The sequence below is a fragment of the Budorcas taxicolor genome, chromosome 24 (assembly GCF_023091745.1).
Source record: "Budorcas taxicolor isolate Tak-1 chromosome 24, Takin1.1, whole genome shotgun sequence".
Lineage (NCBI taxonomy): Eukaryota > Metazoa > Chordata > Mammalia > Artiodactyla > Bovidae > Budorcas > Budorcas taxicolor.
The window spans coordinates 32,522,583-32,540,675 of NC_068933.1; the positions used below are offsets into that span (position 1 = coordinate 32,522,583).

At 43.3% G+C, this 18,093-nt stretch overlaps 1 protein-coding gene across 1 annotated transcript in view; it reads left to right on the forward strand.

The window, feature by feature from the left end:
* Positions 1-495: 495 nt before the first annotated feature.
* The window catches only part of ASH2L (ASH2 like, histone lysine methyltransferase complex subunit), a 29,714-nt gene continuing 12,116 nt past the window's right edge, over positions 496-18,093 (forward strand). The window contains exons 1-10 of the mRNA XM_052661311.1: positions 496-686; positions 1,334-1,400; positions 2,130-2,275; positions 7,139-7,227; positions 7,490-7,584; positions 11,431-11,526; positions 12,237-12,332; positions 13,011-13,086; positions 15,247-15,340; positions 16,047-16,264. Of these exons, the coding sequence (XP_052517271.1) occupies positions 496-686; positions 1,334-1,400; positions 2,130-2,275; positions 7,139-7,227; positions 7,490-7,584; positions 11,431-11,526; positions 12,237-12,332; positions 13,011-13,086; positions 15,247-15,340; positions 16,047-16,264 (1,168 nt within the window). The remainder of the gene's footprint in view (positions 687-1,333; positions 1,401-2,129; positions 2,276-7,138; positions 7,228-7,489; positions 7,585-11,430; positions 11,527-12,236; positions 12,333-13,010; positions 13,087-15,246; positions 15,341-16,046; positions 16,265-18,093) is intronic.

Genomic DNA, 18,093 nt, shown 5'->3' on the forward strand with positions numbered 1-18,093 from the left:
ATTCAGTCCAGGCGCCCACCTGTAGATGTCACTAGGAAACCTGCTCAAAGTGGCAGATCAGGAAGACAATATACGACAACAAATTCCTGGGGCGGGAAGGCATGTTCCGCCTCTAACGGTGAGAGGCGTCTGCAGAACACAACAGAACGTCCAGGGCCTTTAGGCCGCCAGCGCTCTCAGGGTGCCTTATCTGCGCGGTGACTTGCAGGCTTGGCCACGAAAATGCGCTGCGTCCACTTTCATACGAACTGCGTCCTAGAAAAAACCTAACAAGCCCCGACCACCTTCCGCGGGCTGCATTTGTAGCTCTGCAGCCTCCAGGTCCCGCCCACCTCCGCCCGCCCGCCTGCCCTTAAAGTGGACTTGGAGAGAGCCTTCCCCACACAGACGGCGGACCCACCGTGAGTCCTTTACTGTTTGAAGGTGAGCAATCCGGCGAGCATCTCGCGCGAGAAGGAGGTAGTATTCTCGCGAGAAGTCTAGAAGGCGGCAGTGATGGCGGCGGCGGGAAGCGGACCAGGACCGGGAGTGAGCGCAGGACCCGGGTCGGCAGCGGCTGCCAATGCAACACCAGCAGAAGAAGGGGAGACGAAGCCGGCAGCAGCCGTAGTGGCTGCTCCGGCCGGAGAAGGGACGTCTGCTGCTCCAGCCTCCGCGGAGCCCGGCTCCGGAGAGGCCGAAAGCGGGTAAGGCACCCTGCGGCCCGAGGAAGACGGGGGTGGCGGGCGGGAGGCCGGTCCCTCTCGGAATCCCGCGGCTCCTGTGAGCACTCCCACCCGCCCTGCTCCGAACCTAGGCCTGGCGGCCAACGGCTCGCCCTGCCTTTACCGGGGCCTTCGTCCCGCCCGCAGCTAGACCCGTCCCCTCTGAATCGTATCTCAGGCTACGCCCGTTTGCACACCTTTCCCGGTTTCTCGGCCTCCCTCCCAGCCGTAACTCCTCCGGCAGGGGGCTGGTAGCTACCCCCACCCCTTTTTTAGCAGGAACCCTTCAAAATTCCCAGAGAGGGAAACCACTTTGTATTGCCAGGCTGGAAGGAGTGTGTCCCTCTGAAAAGAGTGGGAGAGGTGCATCTCTGCGAACCTCCCCAGGGGCCAGTTTTGTCCTCTGTAGACTTGTCTGCAAGGGCCGGTAAGGTTTCCTTGTGCCCCACGGGCTTGAGTTCATCTTGGCCGCCTTCTTCCTAATGCTGAGCATCCTGTCTGAGCATTGGCTTGGCTGAAAAAGAGTAGGGATGTGAAGTTCAGCTGTACTTGGATCATCGTCTTTGGGAATAGGCGTTTTCAGGTTTTCTTCTGAAATTTCTTCCATGAGTGCTCTCCTTACTTTACAGTGATGCAAATTCGGTTGATGTAAGTGGTGGCTTGGAGACAGAATCCTCTAATGGAAAAGAGACACTTGTAAGTATTTCTTTTTGAGTGTTTCTACTGCACAGTGGATAGGGTTGGTTTTTTAAAGGGTTCGCCCCCCCCCCACCCCGCCCCTTCAGTTCTTTTGTTTTCCTTACATCCATGATGCTGTGAATTCATAGGGAATGGGCTCCAACAGTTCAGACTCCTTTGCTTTGGTTCTCACGCAGTGTGCTTCTCTGGGTGAAGCAGGCTGGCGCTTCAGTTGAGCCCAAGTACATTTCAAGTACTTTTCTCTTTGACATCCTTCTTTTTCTGATCCTTTTCCTTCATACATTTCAGGAAGGTGTCTCAGCTGTTAGCATGCTTAATATGCTCAATACACACAGAAATTCTCTTGGCAAGAATCTTGCCCTTAACTTGATTGTTTACAATGATGCCAACATGCTGGGTAACATTGTAGACTCCTCCAGTTTTGTTCTGCAGGGTATTCATTTTTGAACAGTGCCCATTTCTTTGATATCTACGAGATTACCTTTCTTGTAGATTTGCATGTATGTGGCCAAAGGAGCAGCTCTTATGTTTTCTAAAAGGCCTAGAGAACATGTAGGGGTACCCCTCTTCTCCCCCTTTGCACTGGTCATTTTGGCAAAGTACTGGAAAATAGCAATTCCAGGCAAAAGGGTTTTTTGGTTTTTGGTTTTTTTTTTAGTTTTTTAAATGAATCAAAAATACAATCAGATCAACTGACACAATTCTCTGATGGTTCTGTGGACACAGGAAGGTGCTGGGGATACTTCAGAGGTGATGGATACTCAGGCAGGCTCCGTGGATGAAGAAAATGGCCGTCAGTTGGGAGAGGTGGAGCTGCAGTGTGGAATATGTACCAAATGGTTCACAGCAGACACCTTCGGCATAGATACCTCGTGAGTATTTTTCAAAGTCTTTTGTGAGAATTGCTGTGTTAAATAGTAGATCTCAACGTGTCTAACAGATGGCCCCACTCCAAGGATCGAACCCAGGTCTCCCTCACTACAGGTAAAGATACCATCTGAGCCACCGGGGAAGCCCAGTTAGGTGTGTGGGCGAATGTAAATGCATAGGATTTCCCGTGACTCCTGATTCTGGTTCAGTGAGTAGTAGGATTTGAATCAGTAATTGTTTTAATAGTCTGAGCATGTTTTTAGTCTACTAAGGGCATTGCCCTTAATAGGTAGAATGGTAGGTATTATCCTTGTCTTTGTGCTTAGGAGACAAAACTGTGCAGTTACAAAGCATTACCTAAACAAACTTGAGACAGTACCATTTAAACCTCGTATTGGATATTGTGGATTTGGGGAAAGGATTGGTGTACATGGTGGATAAAGCCTGATGTCAAAAATCTGAGCTGGCAGGTGCCTCTTCATGCCTGACATCCTTTTATCCTTTTGGTTTCTAATTCACTTCCTTTCGGTGTCCTGAATTCTCTGCTCAGCAAAACCAATTTCCAGTCTTTGCCTCTCTTCTAGTGAATTAAAATCATATTAAGAATTTGAGAATGAAAGACTTCTTATTTAGGAGATTCAGTCAACAGCTAGCAAGAGAGCATTACTGACTCTATCGAATTGACTATACTGCTGGCTCCCTGGGGTGTTCTTTTCATATTCAAATAAATTTAGATAGTTCAGTTCAGTCCAGTCACTCAGTCGTGTCCGACTCTTTGCAACCCCATGAATCACAGCACACCAGGCCTCCATATCCATCACCAACTCCCGGAGTTCACTCAGATTCACGTCCATCGAGTCCGTGATGCCATCTAGCCATCTCATCCTCTGTCATCCCCTTCTCCTCCTGCCCTCAATCCCTCCCAGCATCAAAGTCATTTCCAGTGAGTCAACTCTTCACATGAGCTTCACATGAAGCTCAAAGTACTGGAGCTTCAGCTTTAGCATCATTCCTTCCAAAGAAATCCCAGGGCTGATCTCCTTCAGAATGGACTGGTTGGATCTGCTTGCAGTCCAAGGGACTCTCAAGAGTCTTCTCCAACACCACAGTTCAAAAGCATCAATTCTTCGGCACTCAGCCTTCTTCACAGCCCAACTCTCACATCCATACATGACCACAGGAAAAACCATAGCCTTGACTAGACGGACCTTAGTCGGCTAAGTAATGTCTGTGCTTTTGAATATGCTATCTAGGTTGGTCATAACTTTTCTTCCAAGGAGTAAGCGTCTTTTAATTTCATGGCTGCAGTCACCATCAGCGGTGATTTTGGAGCCCAAAAAACTAAAGTCCGACACTGTTTCCACTGTTTCCCCATCTATTTCCCATGAAGTGATGGGACCAGATGCCATGATCTTCGTTTTCTGAATGTTGAGCTTTAAGCCAACTTTTTCACTCTCCTCTTTCACTTTCATCAAGAGGCTCTTTAGTTCTTCTTTACTTTCTGCCATAAGGGTGGTGTCATCTGCATATCTGAGGTTATTGATATTTCTCCCGGCAGTCTTGATTCCAGCTTGTGTTTCTTCCAGTCCAGAGTTTCTCATGATGTACTCTGCATATAAGTTAAATAAGCAGGGTGACAATATACAGCCTTGATGTACTCCTTTTCCTATTTGGAACCAGTCTGTTGTTCCATGTTCAGTTCTAACTGTTGCTTCCTGACCTGCATACAGATTTCTCAAGAGGCAGGTCAGGTGGTCTGGTATTCCCATGTCTTTCAGAATTTTCCACACTTCATTGTGATCCACACAGTCAAAGGCTTTGGCATAGTCAATAAAGCAGAAATAGATGTTTTTCTGGAACTCTCTTGCTTTTTCCATGATCCAGCGGATGTTGGCAATTTGATCTCTGGTTCCTCTGCCTTTTCTAAAACCAGCCTGAACATCAGGAATTTCACGGTTCATGTACTGCTGAAGCCTGGCTTGGAGAATTTTGGGCATTACTTTACTAGCACGTGAGATGAGTGCAATTGTGCGGTAGTTTGAGCATTCTTTGGCCTTGGAATGAAAACTGACCTTTTCCATTCCTGGGGCCACTGCTGAGTTTTCCAAATTTGCTGGCATATTGAGTGCAACACTTTCATAGCATCATCTTTCAGGATTTGAAATAGCTCAACTGGAATGCCATCACCTCCACTAGCTTTGTTCGTAGTGATGCTTTCTAAGGCCCACTTGACTTCACATTCCAGGATGTCTGCCTCTAGGTGAGTGATCACACCATTGTGATTATCTGCGTCGTGAAGATCTTTTTTGTACAGTTCTTCTGTGTATTCTTGCCACCTCTTTCTTAACATCATCTGCTTCAAGACTATATCAAAAGAGGGCTGCATTGTTAGTTCTGAAATTAACCTCCCTTGGGTTGGTTTGTGAAGAAATACCTTCCTTTATAATCTGTTGAATGTCTTCTAGTTAAAAAGTTAAAGTAGTGTTAATATACTAATTAACATGTGACTGTTGACATTGAAGGATTGAATGTTTTAAACAGAAAGAAAAATATTGAGTAGTCAGAAGAATTGATCTTGGTAGAAAGACCTAAGAGAAAATATACAAGCTCGTCAGTTAGGAAAGACCTCAAATTGGGCCACTTTCACAAGGAGAATTTGTTTAGATAAACAGGGCCTAGGAAAGGAAATTTACCAGAGAGATAACTGGGAGTGATGCAGAAACGAATCAAACCACAGTTCAGAGGTTTGGTGGTGACCAGTGTGTACCTGAATTTGAGAAGTTACACCTAAAACCCAATGGGTTGGACAGATTATCTTTTATGGCGGATGGAGGAAGTGAGTGAGCTAGCAGGATATGAAAAAAACTGCTCTAACCACCTGATCGTGTTTGTTAATTATTGTACACCTGCCTCTCTCTTCTGTAAATGAGCTTACCACAACAGGCTGTTTGCAGAAGGGGCTGTAGAGAGAGGTAAAGGTGAGGGAACCTGATCTTAACATTCATAAGGATGTTTCTTCCTTGAATGGCGGTGGTAGACACACACCTGGATACATCTCTTTAAGGATATGTGAAATTAGTTTCAGCAGAACTGAACTGAACATAGTCGCACAGTCATGTCTGACTCTTTGTGACCCCCATGGACTGTAGCCCACCAGACTCCAGGCAAGAGTACTGGACTGGGTTGCCATTTCCTTCTCTAGGGGATCTTCCTGACCCAGGGATCGAACCCGGGTCTCCTGCATTGCTGGCAGATTGTTTACCAGCTAAGTTTGAGCAGAGTCCACAATAAACCTGTCTTTATTTTGATTTCTTCTTTTCCAACTTAAACCAGTCTTCTGTTTCTCTGTTGCTTTCTCCTTTTCAGGACTAAGCTTTTCCCATGCTGTTCCAGTCACCAGCACAGCACCACGCTGCACTAATGCACGGGTCCTGTTAGCCCCCAGTTCCTTCCACCGGCTTCTTCTCTGCCTTCAGACAGTCAGGCCTGCTTTTGCCCCTGAGCTCATCTCTTAGGAAGTGAGCTGATACCTATAAGGAGTCTCAGTGGTTAGGATTCCTTTCACTTGCTGCCCCCTCACATAAAATCAGCCCCTAAGCTTAACCAGTTTCTTTTCTTCTTGTACACTTGCTTGCCCAGTTTTGTTATTTCACTCTATGTGAGGCTTTTTTTTTTTTACACCTTCTGTAACTGCTGAAGAAGCTTCTCACATATTCCCTTTTCTTTATCTCTTCTTCCCTTCAGACCTGTTCTTTTACCGAACTTACCACTTTCACCACATGGCTTCCCCTTCAAGGTGTTCCTGTTACCCACAGAGAAAATTCACTTCCCCAGGCATGTAAGGCCTCTGCTACTTCCTACCTTGCAAGCCTTTCAGCATATCTCTGACAACTCCCCTCCCCTGGCCAAACTGGTGTGCACCAGATTGCCCCTTTGCCTCCAAATTTGCAGTTTCTTATCTCTACGTAAAATAGTTCACCTATAGAAAAGAAAAGCAACTTGTTTTTCCAAATCAAGTTCATAATTTGTGTCTTCGAAAAATCTTCCCTAACTCTTAAATCTGAAGTTACTGCTTCAGTCCTTCAAATTCTTAAAAACAGGACTTTCCTGGTGGCCCAGTGGCTAAGACTCCACACTTCCAGTGCAGGGGGCCCAGGTTCAATCTCTGGTCAGGGAACTAGATCCTGCATGCCTCAACAAAGATCCTGTGTGCCACAACCAAGGCCCAGAGCAGCCAAATGAATAAATATTTAAGATAATAATAATGTGTTTCAGAGAAGAAGAGTGACTGTTAAAAAATAAGTAAATAAAAAATAAATTCTTCAAGGCTGTCATCTGTAGGATTCATTTGGTAATGAGGCAGGTAATGTTTTTGGACTTATGTGTTGTTCTTGAATAATTATTTACATTTTGAAGTTAATCTTTTTATACCTCTGTCTGCCCTTTCCAACAATTTTATTGACACTTTACAAAGAGACTTAAATATAATTTAAATATAGATATTTCAGTGCAAAGATATTTAAAGAGACTGCTTTGTCTTCTTCCACAAGTGGCCTAGTATACTCTTTTTAGGTATTTAAAAACTGTAATAAACTAGCCTGGATAGGGGCTCCAGTCAGAACCTGCCAGATGTTGAATCATCAACTGTGGTGGATAATGTCCTGCTAAATTTTTGTGATGGAAAAGTTCAGCTATTTGTAAAACTACAAAGGGCCCTGTTTTGGTGCCCTTCTCAAGTTTTGAGAGTGTATTACTATATTAGCATCATTGTCTAACTTTCACTGAGGGAAAAGATCCCTGTTGATCTGCTTCTTTTAAGTGTGTGTTCAGAAGCTCACTAATTTGCTCCATTTGGTGTTCTCCAGATCCTGTCTACCATTCATGACCAACTACAGTTTCCACTGCAACGTGTGCCACCACAGCGGGAACACCTATTTCCTCCGGAAGCAAGCAAGTAAGGACAGGCCTTGGAGGGCTGCACAGTGACCTCCTCTGGTTAGCTGGCAGAGAAAAGGGATCTGGGCTCAGCCAAATCAGGGAAACTCTGCCACGAAGCTGGTAGAATTCACCTTGGGGCTTAGCTCTGGATGCCTGCTCTTGTCCGTTTTAGATCAGATGATGCTGTAGTTGTTAATCTGTGGACCGTCTGGTTGAATATTCCTGTGGTAGCAGGAATATATTACTACAGTAACTCTTTCTTCTTTTTGCTTTTATAGACTTGAAAGAAATGTGCCTTAGTGCTTTGGCCAACCTAACGTGGCAGTCCCGAACACAAGATGAGCATCCAAAAACCATGTTCTCCAAAGATAAGGTAGAGATGGAATAACTGTCATTGCGATCATGCCAGAGAACCAGGAGGGACTTCTAAATACAGTGGGCCCTTGAACAACACAGCTGTGAACGTCAGTGGTTCACTTACATGTGGATTTTTTCAGTAAATACATACTACAGTTCTGCATAATTCAAGGCTGGTTGAATCCTTGGGTGTAGAACCACGAATACAGAGGGCCGACTGTAAAACTATAGGAGGATTTTTGACTGTGGACAGTCCAGTCCCCCTAACCCCATGATTTTTCAAGGGTCAACTGTATAGCCCGACAAGTTCTTTTCTCCCAGTTTTTATGAATATATGACTGTAGATTCAGTGATTCCGTTTTTCTCATTTCATGTGATTTACTAACTTCTTGGTGTGTGTTCATTATGTCATTGGCTTAGCTCTTAGAAGGGTGAATCTTTAAATAGTTTTGATTGGCTTTACAGAAGCAAACAATTGTCTGTTCCACAATTAATAATCAGATTTTGAGGTGAACCTTTTTAGCTTAGTTTGTGCTGTTTTTATGGATGCCTATCACGGATTTTGTTAGGGAAAAGGTTGACTTATTAAAAAAAAATTATGCTTTATTGTTAAACTACATGACTAAAGTCAGTATTCAAAATTAGATGGTCAGCCCATCCGTGAGTCTTTAAAGACTGAAGCACCCTGTCACCTTCTCTCTCCATATGCTGATATTTTCTATTCTAGTCAATGCTAGCTTTGACCTACAAGATTGATTGTATACCCCACTAATTGACTGCAACCTACAGTTTAGAAGACACTGGCTGGGACTCCTCTCTTCCCTGATGGTCTAGTGGTTAGGACTCAGCTTCCACCGCCTGGGGCACGGGTTCAGTCCCTGATCGAGGAACTGAAATCTCACAAGCCGCATAACTTGACCAAAAGAAAAAGAACAGCATTGATTGGTATAGGGTGTTTAGTTCAGTTCAGTCGCTCAGTCGTGTCTGATGCCTTGCGAGCCCCTGAACCGCAGCTCGCCAGGCCTCCCTGTCCATCACCAACTCCTGGAGCCGACCCAAACCCATGTTCATTGAGTCGGTGATGCCATCCAACCATCTCACCCTCTGTCGTCCCCTTCTCCTCCTGCCTTCAGTCTTTCCCAGCATCAGGGTCTTTTCCAATAAGTCAGCTCTTCGCATCAGGTGGCCAAAGTATTGGAGTTTCAGCTTCAACACCAGTCCTTCCAATGAACTCCCAGGGCTGATTTCCTTTTGGATGGACTGGTTGGATCTCCTTGCAGTCCAAGGGACTCTCAAGAGTCTTCTCCAACACCACAGTTCAAAAGCATCAATTCTTCGGTACTCAGCTTTCTTTATAGTCCAACTCTCACATCCATACATGACCACAGGAAAAACCGTAGCCTTGACCTTTGTTGGCAAAGTGATGTCTCTGCTTTTTAATATGCTATCTAGGTTGGGCATAACTTCCCTTCCAAAGAGTAAGCGTCTTTTAATTTCATGGCTGCAGTAACCATCTGCAATGATTTTGGAGCCCAAAAAATAGTCTGCCACTGTTTCCACATCTATTTGCCATGAAGTGATGGGACTGGATGCCATGATGTTCGTTTTCTGAATGTTAAGCTTTAAGCCAACTTTTTCACTCTCCTCTTTCACTTTCGTCAAGAGGCTCTTTAGTTCTTCACTTTCTGCCATAAGGGTGGTGTCATCTGCATATCTGAGGTTATTGATATTTCTCCCAGCAAACTTGATTCCAGCTTGTGCTTCCTCCAGGCCAGCGTTTCTCATGATGTACTCTGCATAGAAGTTAAATAAGCAGGGTGACAATATACAGCCTTGACGTACTCTTTTTCCTATTTGGAACCAGTCTGTTGTTCCATTGTTTAGTGACACTAGTATATTCAGGATCAGACTGAGTAAGGCCTTTTCTGCTAAACAAACGAGTTAGGGCTTAATCCTGAAAGCTGAGGGAGTCAGCAGAGGGTCCCCCTTGCCCCTGCCCAGCTTTTTTTCCTACATTAAAAAGAACGTGTTTAAACACAAGTATGCTATGATTATATTTGTCTTTTGGTTTTTTCCTTCCAAATTGTTATTTTGAATTTTTCAAATATACAGAAAAATTCAGATACTACAATAGATGCCTGTTTATTCCTTATCTAGATTTGCCTGCTGTTAATATTTTGCTGTTTGCTTTATGTATATTTTCCCCGTAAGCTTATGTGAGACTTAAGGCTTACATGTAAGTATAATATCTATAAAATTGTAGATATTATACTTTCTCCAATGTTCTCTCATCAATACAATGACCACACTCAAAGAGTTAATGTTAGTGCAGTGTTCTTATATATATAGGTTGTGTATTTTGTGTATACAGTGTATATTTTCTCAACATTTTTGTCTAAATAATGTCCCTCATAATTTTTCCTTCCAGCCAGGACCTGATCAAGGATCACACATTGAATTTGGTTGTAATGTCCCTTTTATCTCTAGAGCAATTCCTTTTTACTTTTTGGTTTGCTATGACATTTGAAATTTTGAAGAGCCTAGACAGTTGTTTGCCATGATGTTCCTCAATTTGGATTTATCAACTTGTTTCCTTATGACTAGCTTAAACATTTTTGGCAATAATATTACGTAGGTAGTATGTGTTTTTCTGTGTATTCCATTAGGAGGCATAAGACATTGCCTTGTTTTATTATTAGTGATCCTAAATGTGACCACTTGATTTCTCTACTGTAAAGAGACCCTTTTTCTTTGTAATCGTTAAGTAATTCATGGGTAATACGTGGAGTTCATGTGAATATCTTGTTCTCACAACCCTTTCAAGCAGTGGTAATTGTAACCACTGATTATCCTAACCTCAATCAGTTAATAGAGTGGTCCTTGTACAACAGAATATATTTATCGGTTATAGTTCTTTTGTAAAGAAGAGCCCTCCCCCCGGTCATTGTTGTTGCTGTTGTTTGTCTTTAGTTTTAAACTCGCTGATTTTTATAGTCCATCATGGGATTTCTGGATTTCTGATGCTCAGATCTGACCAGTGTAGCCCCATCCTGGCTGACTTCAGACACTTTTTGATATGTCCCTAAAAGTCTGAACTCTTCCTTACCTTCTCGAACAAGAAGACGTTCCAGTCTTCCCTTATACTTCCCCTAATTCAGCCTGGCTCCTTTCAGTAAAGGTTCCATGTTCACGGAACTGACTCTGGTGAAGGACATTAGTGGTAGGCTGGGGCAGGTGGCCCAGGGTGGGAGGACGTTGGTGACAGAGGATGAAGTTCAGACACTGTGTTAGTCATGTAAGCAGAGGCTGGCGAGGACCACAGTAGGAGCAGGAAGGAGGCCTGATTGGTGAACATTTTCTGGAATTTTAAAGTTCAGTTGGTGACTGCTGAGATGTGCAGGTTGTGTGAGAAGGATGAGGGTGACTCTGTGTGTGAACCCTGTGATTCTGGGTGATCCTGAGTGCGAGGAGCAAGAATAGAAACCTGCAGAGCAGATTCGTGAGGTGCGGTTCGAGGTCAGTCCTAGTCACAAGGAGTCTGAGGTGCGTGCAGGATGTCCAGGTAGAGGTGTCCCCAGCGCAGAGGAGCAGGAGCTCGGGAGAGAGGATACCAGGAGACAAGGGCACGTCTTTTCCCTTAACCGGCTCATAAGCCCTGTGTGGCTAAGAGTTGTATATGCTTGTTTGAAAACCCCGCAACCTACATGTTGTTCACATTATAAGTTATTAAAAGATGAAAAACATGTGTTTGTCTTTTGATTCTGATGAGATCTTTGAAAATGCAGCAGTGTTTTTTTGTGTGTGTGAGCATAATTTCGAAAGCAGTTATAAAGGCTTTAATATATTTTGTTTTAAAAATCAGGATATCATACCGTTTATTGATAAATACTGGGAATGCATGACGACCAGACAAAGACCTGGGAAAATGACCTGGCCAAATAACATTGTGAAAACTATGGTAAGTCAACTAAAATTGACTAGACTCAATGTTTAGAAAACCAGTGTTCCTTGTAAGAATTTATACAAGAAATTATATATATGTATATAAGTAAATGGGTTTTGTTGGGGTTTTTTTTTTTTTTATTGTGGTCTCACTGAAGTAATGTGATGACTAAGAAAATGAGAACAACAGTATTAAATCTTAGTAATTGTAAATTTTAATAGTTTTCACACAAAATCAGTAAGTTGCACATAGACTTAAGTGAAGATATGGTAGTTTTATGTACGCTGCTGAATCCTTTGTCCGTTGTACTTTGGCAAGTATAGTGTTATGCCTAAATTGGAGACAGTTGTTTTCTTTGATTAAAAAAAACAAACTCTGTTCTGAACATTATTGTCGTTAGACTTAGAGCACTTGGGGAGACATCAGCACAAGCTGTTACCACTATGTATCTCTGTGAGGTGTGGGGATGAGTGAGGGTTGTGAAGGATGGTGGCTCTCATTTTGTCAACTTTCTCTACTGTTTGTATTTTTTGGTGGTCATGCATTAGTTTTCTAATCAAAGAAAAACAGTACTGGTGTGTGTTGTTTTTTTTTTTTTTTTCAGGGGGCAGGCTGTTTGTGTTGAGATTTGGAGATTACACCTACGATTTGGGAGTTAGGGGTTAAGCATCCATTCAGTTTAAGTATAAAATTTCCAGTAACACTAAAATACCATTTCCTTTTAGAGTAAAGAAAGAGATGTGTTCTTAGTAAAGGAACACCCTGATCCAGGGAGTAAGGACCCAGAAGAAGATTACCCCAAGTTTGGCCTTCTGGATCAGGTACGTTAATCGGCTTCACAGGCCCCCGTTTGATTTTTAAGCCACAGGGACAGAGAGAATCAGGCTGTGTTTACATTTGTGTATTTACCACTTACAAATGCCCATGACCCGGTGGGCTCCAAATAAATGGTTCTTATTCCATGTGAAAGAAAGAGCATTCACCTTAAACTGGGAGACCAGTGTGTTAGTTGCAGCTCTTCCTTAAAATGTTATGACTTGACACATACCATTTTTATCTTTTTAAACTTCCGTTTCCTCTCTTGTAACACAAATATGCCATTCCAAGTCATTTCTGATTTTCTTTCCACCTCAGATTTCAGAGATTCAGATTTCTGTCTTTTCTTGTAAAATGTGGAGCTCTGGCCACATTGGGCCTGGATTCCCATAGGGAGGTCTGCCCTTGGTCTTCTACCACCCCTCCCCATTCCCCCTCCACCACCCCCAGCCTGGCTCAGCCTGATTCTGAAAGCACTTCCATCCTCATCCTTGGCTGCCTCACACATGTGACTTGCTGATCCCTGAAGCATCTAAGTTTGGGACCTCTGCAGGCTTCAGAGTCTAGGTTGCCATTCTGTTAGAATTTCTTCTGTTTTTTCTCCTTTTTTTTTTTTTTTTTGAGCATTGCCAGGCTGGTTTGATTAGGTAGCCACCCTCTATAATTGAATATTTTCCCTCTAGGATCTTAGTAACATCGGTCCTGCTTATGACAACCAAAAGCAGAGTAGTGCCGTGTCTACCAGCGGGAATCTAAATGGTAAGTGTTTAAATATCTCATGGGTGAAATGTCTGTATGCTATTCAATCCACATGTGCCTAGAATTGGGCAGTCTCTGGACTGATTCTTGACTAGATATTTACTAAGATGCTTTAAAGTCCAAATCTCAATTTTTAGGGGCTAACTATGGATTTGAGCAATGATAGTAGAGGAGAAATTTTTGTTATGTTACACCACAGTTTGGTCTTAAGTGAAACATTTAACATAAAACGAGGTACAATTTTAAGGTCAGATTTACTGAGTTTATATTTGACTCCCCATCTGTATCTTCATAACTAACACTTAATTTAGGTTCACGTGCTTTGCACTCAAATTTTCCTTAATTCTACTGTTTTTTAGCTTCCTACCCATCTTCTAATTTTTCTTGCCCTAAATCTTCAGCTTATGCACATGACACCATTTCTGTGTTGATCACCCACTGTAGCATGTTTTTCTGTCTAACCGGTCTAAGAGCAGGACAGCCCTTTGCTACTAATGGCAACAAATTGAAAGCAGATATAATGGGGAGGTAGCCAGCTCTTCATCTGACATATGGTGTCGCTACCTTCTCTTCTGGAGTGATAGGGTCTTAAATATGTAACCATTTCCACTGTTACTAATATAACTAAGTGTGCTGTTCATCTCTTTACATTATTTTTCTCCTTTCTGTTAAAATTTGACAAATACACGGTGCCACTTCTGTTCTTACAGGTGGAGCCTCTTTTGGAGGTGAATTCCTCCTCTGTCTTCTTTCAGCCTCTCAGACTTAAGTATTTTGTGGTTTGGAAAATGCTTTTTGCTGAGTTGTGATAGAAGCTGAAACTGAGTTAAGATTGTAAAGCCTTGTGGAGTTGGTGGCAGTAGCACTTGATATGAAACAGTAGTTCCGGTTTAATGTTAGTAATTGGAAGCTTGTACGTTGTCATATTCTGCCTGACATGGCCAGCAGTCCTCTTTAGTGTTGCTTGATTTTTTCAACGTGGATCTAAAACTTGTCTCAAAATAATTGAAATGCAGTGCCAATAAAACCTTAACAGTTTTTTTGAGTAAGGTAACAAACTATAGAGATGTTGATATTTTAACAGTTCAACATTAAGCCTTTTATGAGGACAGGACGACACCAGATATGTTCATAAAAGGAAGTTCAGCATAAATCTGGTCCTGTCTGTGCAGAATATGACCTGCCTTCAAAGTCTTGATCCTCTTTTTATTGCAGCAGAACTGCTGATAATTTCCAAGCTTGCCCCAAATTGAGATATAGTACTTCATGCAGTTGTTACGTAAAGGTGTTTTCCTACAGTTCAGGGATGTTTCCTGGAAGTTGGACAAATAAACTAATTGAGAGGCATGACAACTGGATAAAAATTTCAAAGCACCTGTTCCAGAAGTGCCCGAGGTAGTATTCCTTGTGGCTTTCAGTATGTAGCTCGTTTCTTTATTTACAGATTCTCTATCTGTATTTTCTCTTAATTCCACAAGCCAGATTCGTCAAACCTAAATTTGATGCGTTGGCACGATTTTAATAATTGTAAAGATTGCTGACTAAATTTAAAGCTGCCTTTCCTGCTTGTGTCATGAACAACCACACCAGATGCCTAGAAGCACTGAAGAGAAACACCTTTTTAGTATTTCTGTTTTTTGTTTCCATGTTTGATGTACTTCTGTTTTGCTGGAAGTTCAAGTTCAGCGCTTTAGTAGATCCTGTGCCTCTCTCATGTTTATGGACTATGCTGTGTGTAGTTCATGCAAGCGAGCATCCCTTCAGTGAGGATGTTCTCCTTATGGATGTTTGTATTGATTTGAGTGGGAAAGAACTACCCACGCAGTTACTTCTAGCTGTGGGTGTCTGCCGTCTGAGTGAGTGAAAATGCATTTGTGTCTCATCCTTGGAAAGTGTTCCCGGAGCTGCAGTTCATTTAGGAAGCGAGGGGCACAGCTGTAACCCAGGAGTCATTAGTGCTGGGTTCACTGGAGCTGCTGCCAGAACGCAGCGTTCTGGGCTGGGAGCCACCCGGCAGACTCAGGCGAACCAGGGTGAAGTCCCATATGCTTCCGGGCAGGAAATCCTGTGGTGTCACACAAATGCACGCTGGGAGTGTTCGTCCCTGGGGAGCTGTCCCCTGTCACAGCTCACTGAAGGTGGTCTGCCTTCTCTTCAAAGGCGGCATCGCAGCAGGAAGCAGTGGGAAAGGCAGAGGAGCCAAGCGCAAACAGCAGGACGGCAGCACCGCGGGGACCACCAAGAAGGCCCGGAGGTGAACACCCCCTGCCTGCCCCTTACCACGTCAGAGGGCTGCAGAGCCCCTCAGTGAGGCAAGAGATCAGCTGTCTGCAGGCACAAGCCTGCCCCTTGTTCTCAAATCTTCAACAGTTTGAGGGGTCAAATAGCCCCAGACTAGGCGCCCTGTTTGGGGAACTTGTTTCTAAACGAAACAACCCCAGGGAAGCACCCTGTGATGATTGACCTGGGCGTGAAGTTCCGCTAAGGCATCTTGAGAAAGGATAGATGGACCAAAGGCAGTGAAAGAAACCAATATTGAATGTCAGCTCTTTTACAGTAAACTTTCTGCCTGTCCCCTGATAGCTCTTCCCTTCACTTTGTTCAGTACTGGGGTGACGAAATCCAGGTCATTTCTTATTCAGACTGGAAACAGGTAGTCGGTGTTCATATCTCTGAGTTTCTGTTCATTAGTCATAGTAATAAACATGCTGAAGGAAACCACCCTTGTTCCTCTGCGCCCTGTCTCCCCTGGCTTAGTTGCATACCAAGATAAAGTAGTTTTCATTTCCCCATCTTGCCTGCAGAGGGCAGAATGATCTATTTGAATAAGGAAAAACATTTGAAGTTGCCGGTGTTCCAGTTGAAACCGAATACAGCAGAGGCCTGTCTAACAGAATTGAAGGCACGTGAGCTAGAGGAGGGGGTTGTAGTTTCTTGATTTTATTTTTTCCTTTCTGCAGTGACCCTTTGTTTTCTGCTCAGCGTCTTCCCCCTCATGGCTACCCCTTGGAACACCCGTTTAACAAAGATGGCTATCGCTATATTCTAGCTGAGCCCGATCCCCACGCCCCTGACCCTGAGAAGCTCGAACTCGACTGCTGGGCAGGAAAACCGATTCCGGGAGACCTCTACAGAGCCTGCTTATATGAACGGGTTTTGTTAGCCCTGCATGATCGAGGTGGGTAAGCTGTTAATGTTCGTGCTGGGCCCTGTGTTGCTCAGAACTACTATCGTCAGCTCTGTCCTGTCTAGAATTAGACAGGCATGCCAATCTAATCCTCACCCCATCTCTAACTAGACTCAGCCAGAATGCAAGAAGTCATTTCCTTCTTTGTCCTTATAAGCTCTAGCCATTTATATACAGAATACTTTTTAAAAAATTTTCTATTTTGAACTAAATTTAACTTACAGTAAAGTTGCAAAAATAATAGAATTTCCATATTGAAAGTGAAAGTGTTCGTCGCTCAGTCATGTCCAACTTTTTGTGACCCCATGGACCATATAGCCTGCCAGGCTCCTCTGTCAACGGAATTTTCCAGTCAGGAATACTGGAGCAGGTTGCCGTTTCCTTCTCCAGGGGGTCTCCCTGACCCAGGGATTGAACCTGCTTCTCCCGCGTTGCAGACAGATTCTTTACTGTCTGAACCACCAGGCTGCAGGACACAAAGTACTAGAACTTTCATATATCTGTCATCAAAGTTCTCCTAATGGTGAGATCTCACACAGCCACAGTACAGTTATCAAAACCAGGAGATGGGACTTCCTTGGAGGTCCAGTGGTTACGAATCTGAGTTTCCACTGCAGGGGGTGAAGCTTCCTTCCATCCTTGGCTGCTCAGCGCGGCCAGAAAAACAACAAACCCAGGAGATTAACATTAGTAAATACTATGAATGAAGCTAAAGACTTTATAAATTTCACCAGTGTTCCGCTAATGCCTCTTTCTAGGATCTACATTGTGTTTAATTATTTCTTCATAGTCCCTTGCAGTGTTAACCAACTGCTTTTTGAGTGTTCCTCACTGAGGGTCTGTCTGACTCTTTTTTCGTGATTAGACTGCGGTTGTACACTCGTGTAAGAACAGTGCACACACAGATCCTTCCCACTACATCATCTCTGTAGGCTCGTGAGGTCAGTGTGTCTTGTTATCGGTTGTGTGGACACAGTCATTTGGTTAAGGTGGTTTCTGCTGGCTCTCTCTACTCTCTTTCCCTTGGTAGTTAATAGATATCTTAGGGAAAGATCCTTCGAGGTTATACAAATACCCTGTTTCTCTAAAGTTTTGCCCACTAATTTTAGCATCCATTTGTGGATCTTGTTGTTAATGTGGTGTTTGCCTAATTGTTTGCTATTTCTTCCTTTCTCTATTTAATTATTTAGTTGGTTATTTGTATCAGTGTGGACTTAACACATATTTATTTATTTTGTAGGCTATATTTTATTTTGTCATTCAAATTATTCCAGCTTTGGTCATTAGAAGCTTCTTTAGGTTGGTTCCTGTGGGGGTTTTGTGTTTTTTTTGGAAGTGTAATTGACTTAGAATATTGTTTCAGGTTTATAACATAGTGTTTCAGTATTCTTATAGATGATGCTCACAGTTATTACAAAGCAATGGCCATGTTGCCTGATGCTGTGCAGTATATTCTCATAGCCTATTGGGTTACACATGGTGGTTTGTGCCCGTTGGTCCTCTACTTGTATCTTGCCCGTCCCCGCTTCCTGCATGCACCTCTTGAAACCACTAGTATGTTCTATCTGTGAATCTTTTTCTTGTTTCACACATTCATTAGGTGTTTTAGATTCCACATATAAGTGATAACAGAATACTTGTCTCTCTCTGACTTATTTCGCTGAGCAAAATGCCCTCCGGGTCCATTTAACATTGTTGCCAATGGAATCTCTTGTGTCCTGTTGATAAGCCCCCATCATTTATTTTCCCTTACTTACTGGCGTCACAAGTTGGTTCTGGTTCATGTCACATTTTCCATGCTGCAGGCCAAGTATCAGCTT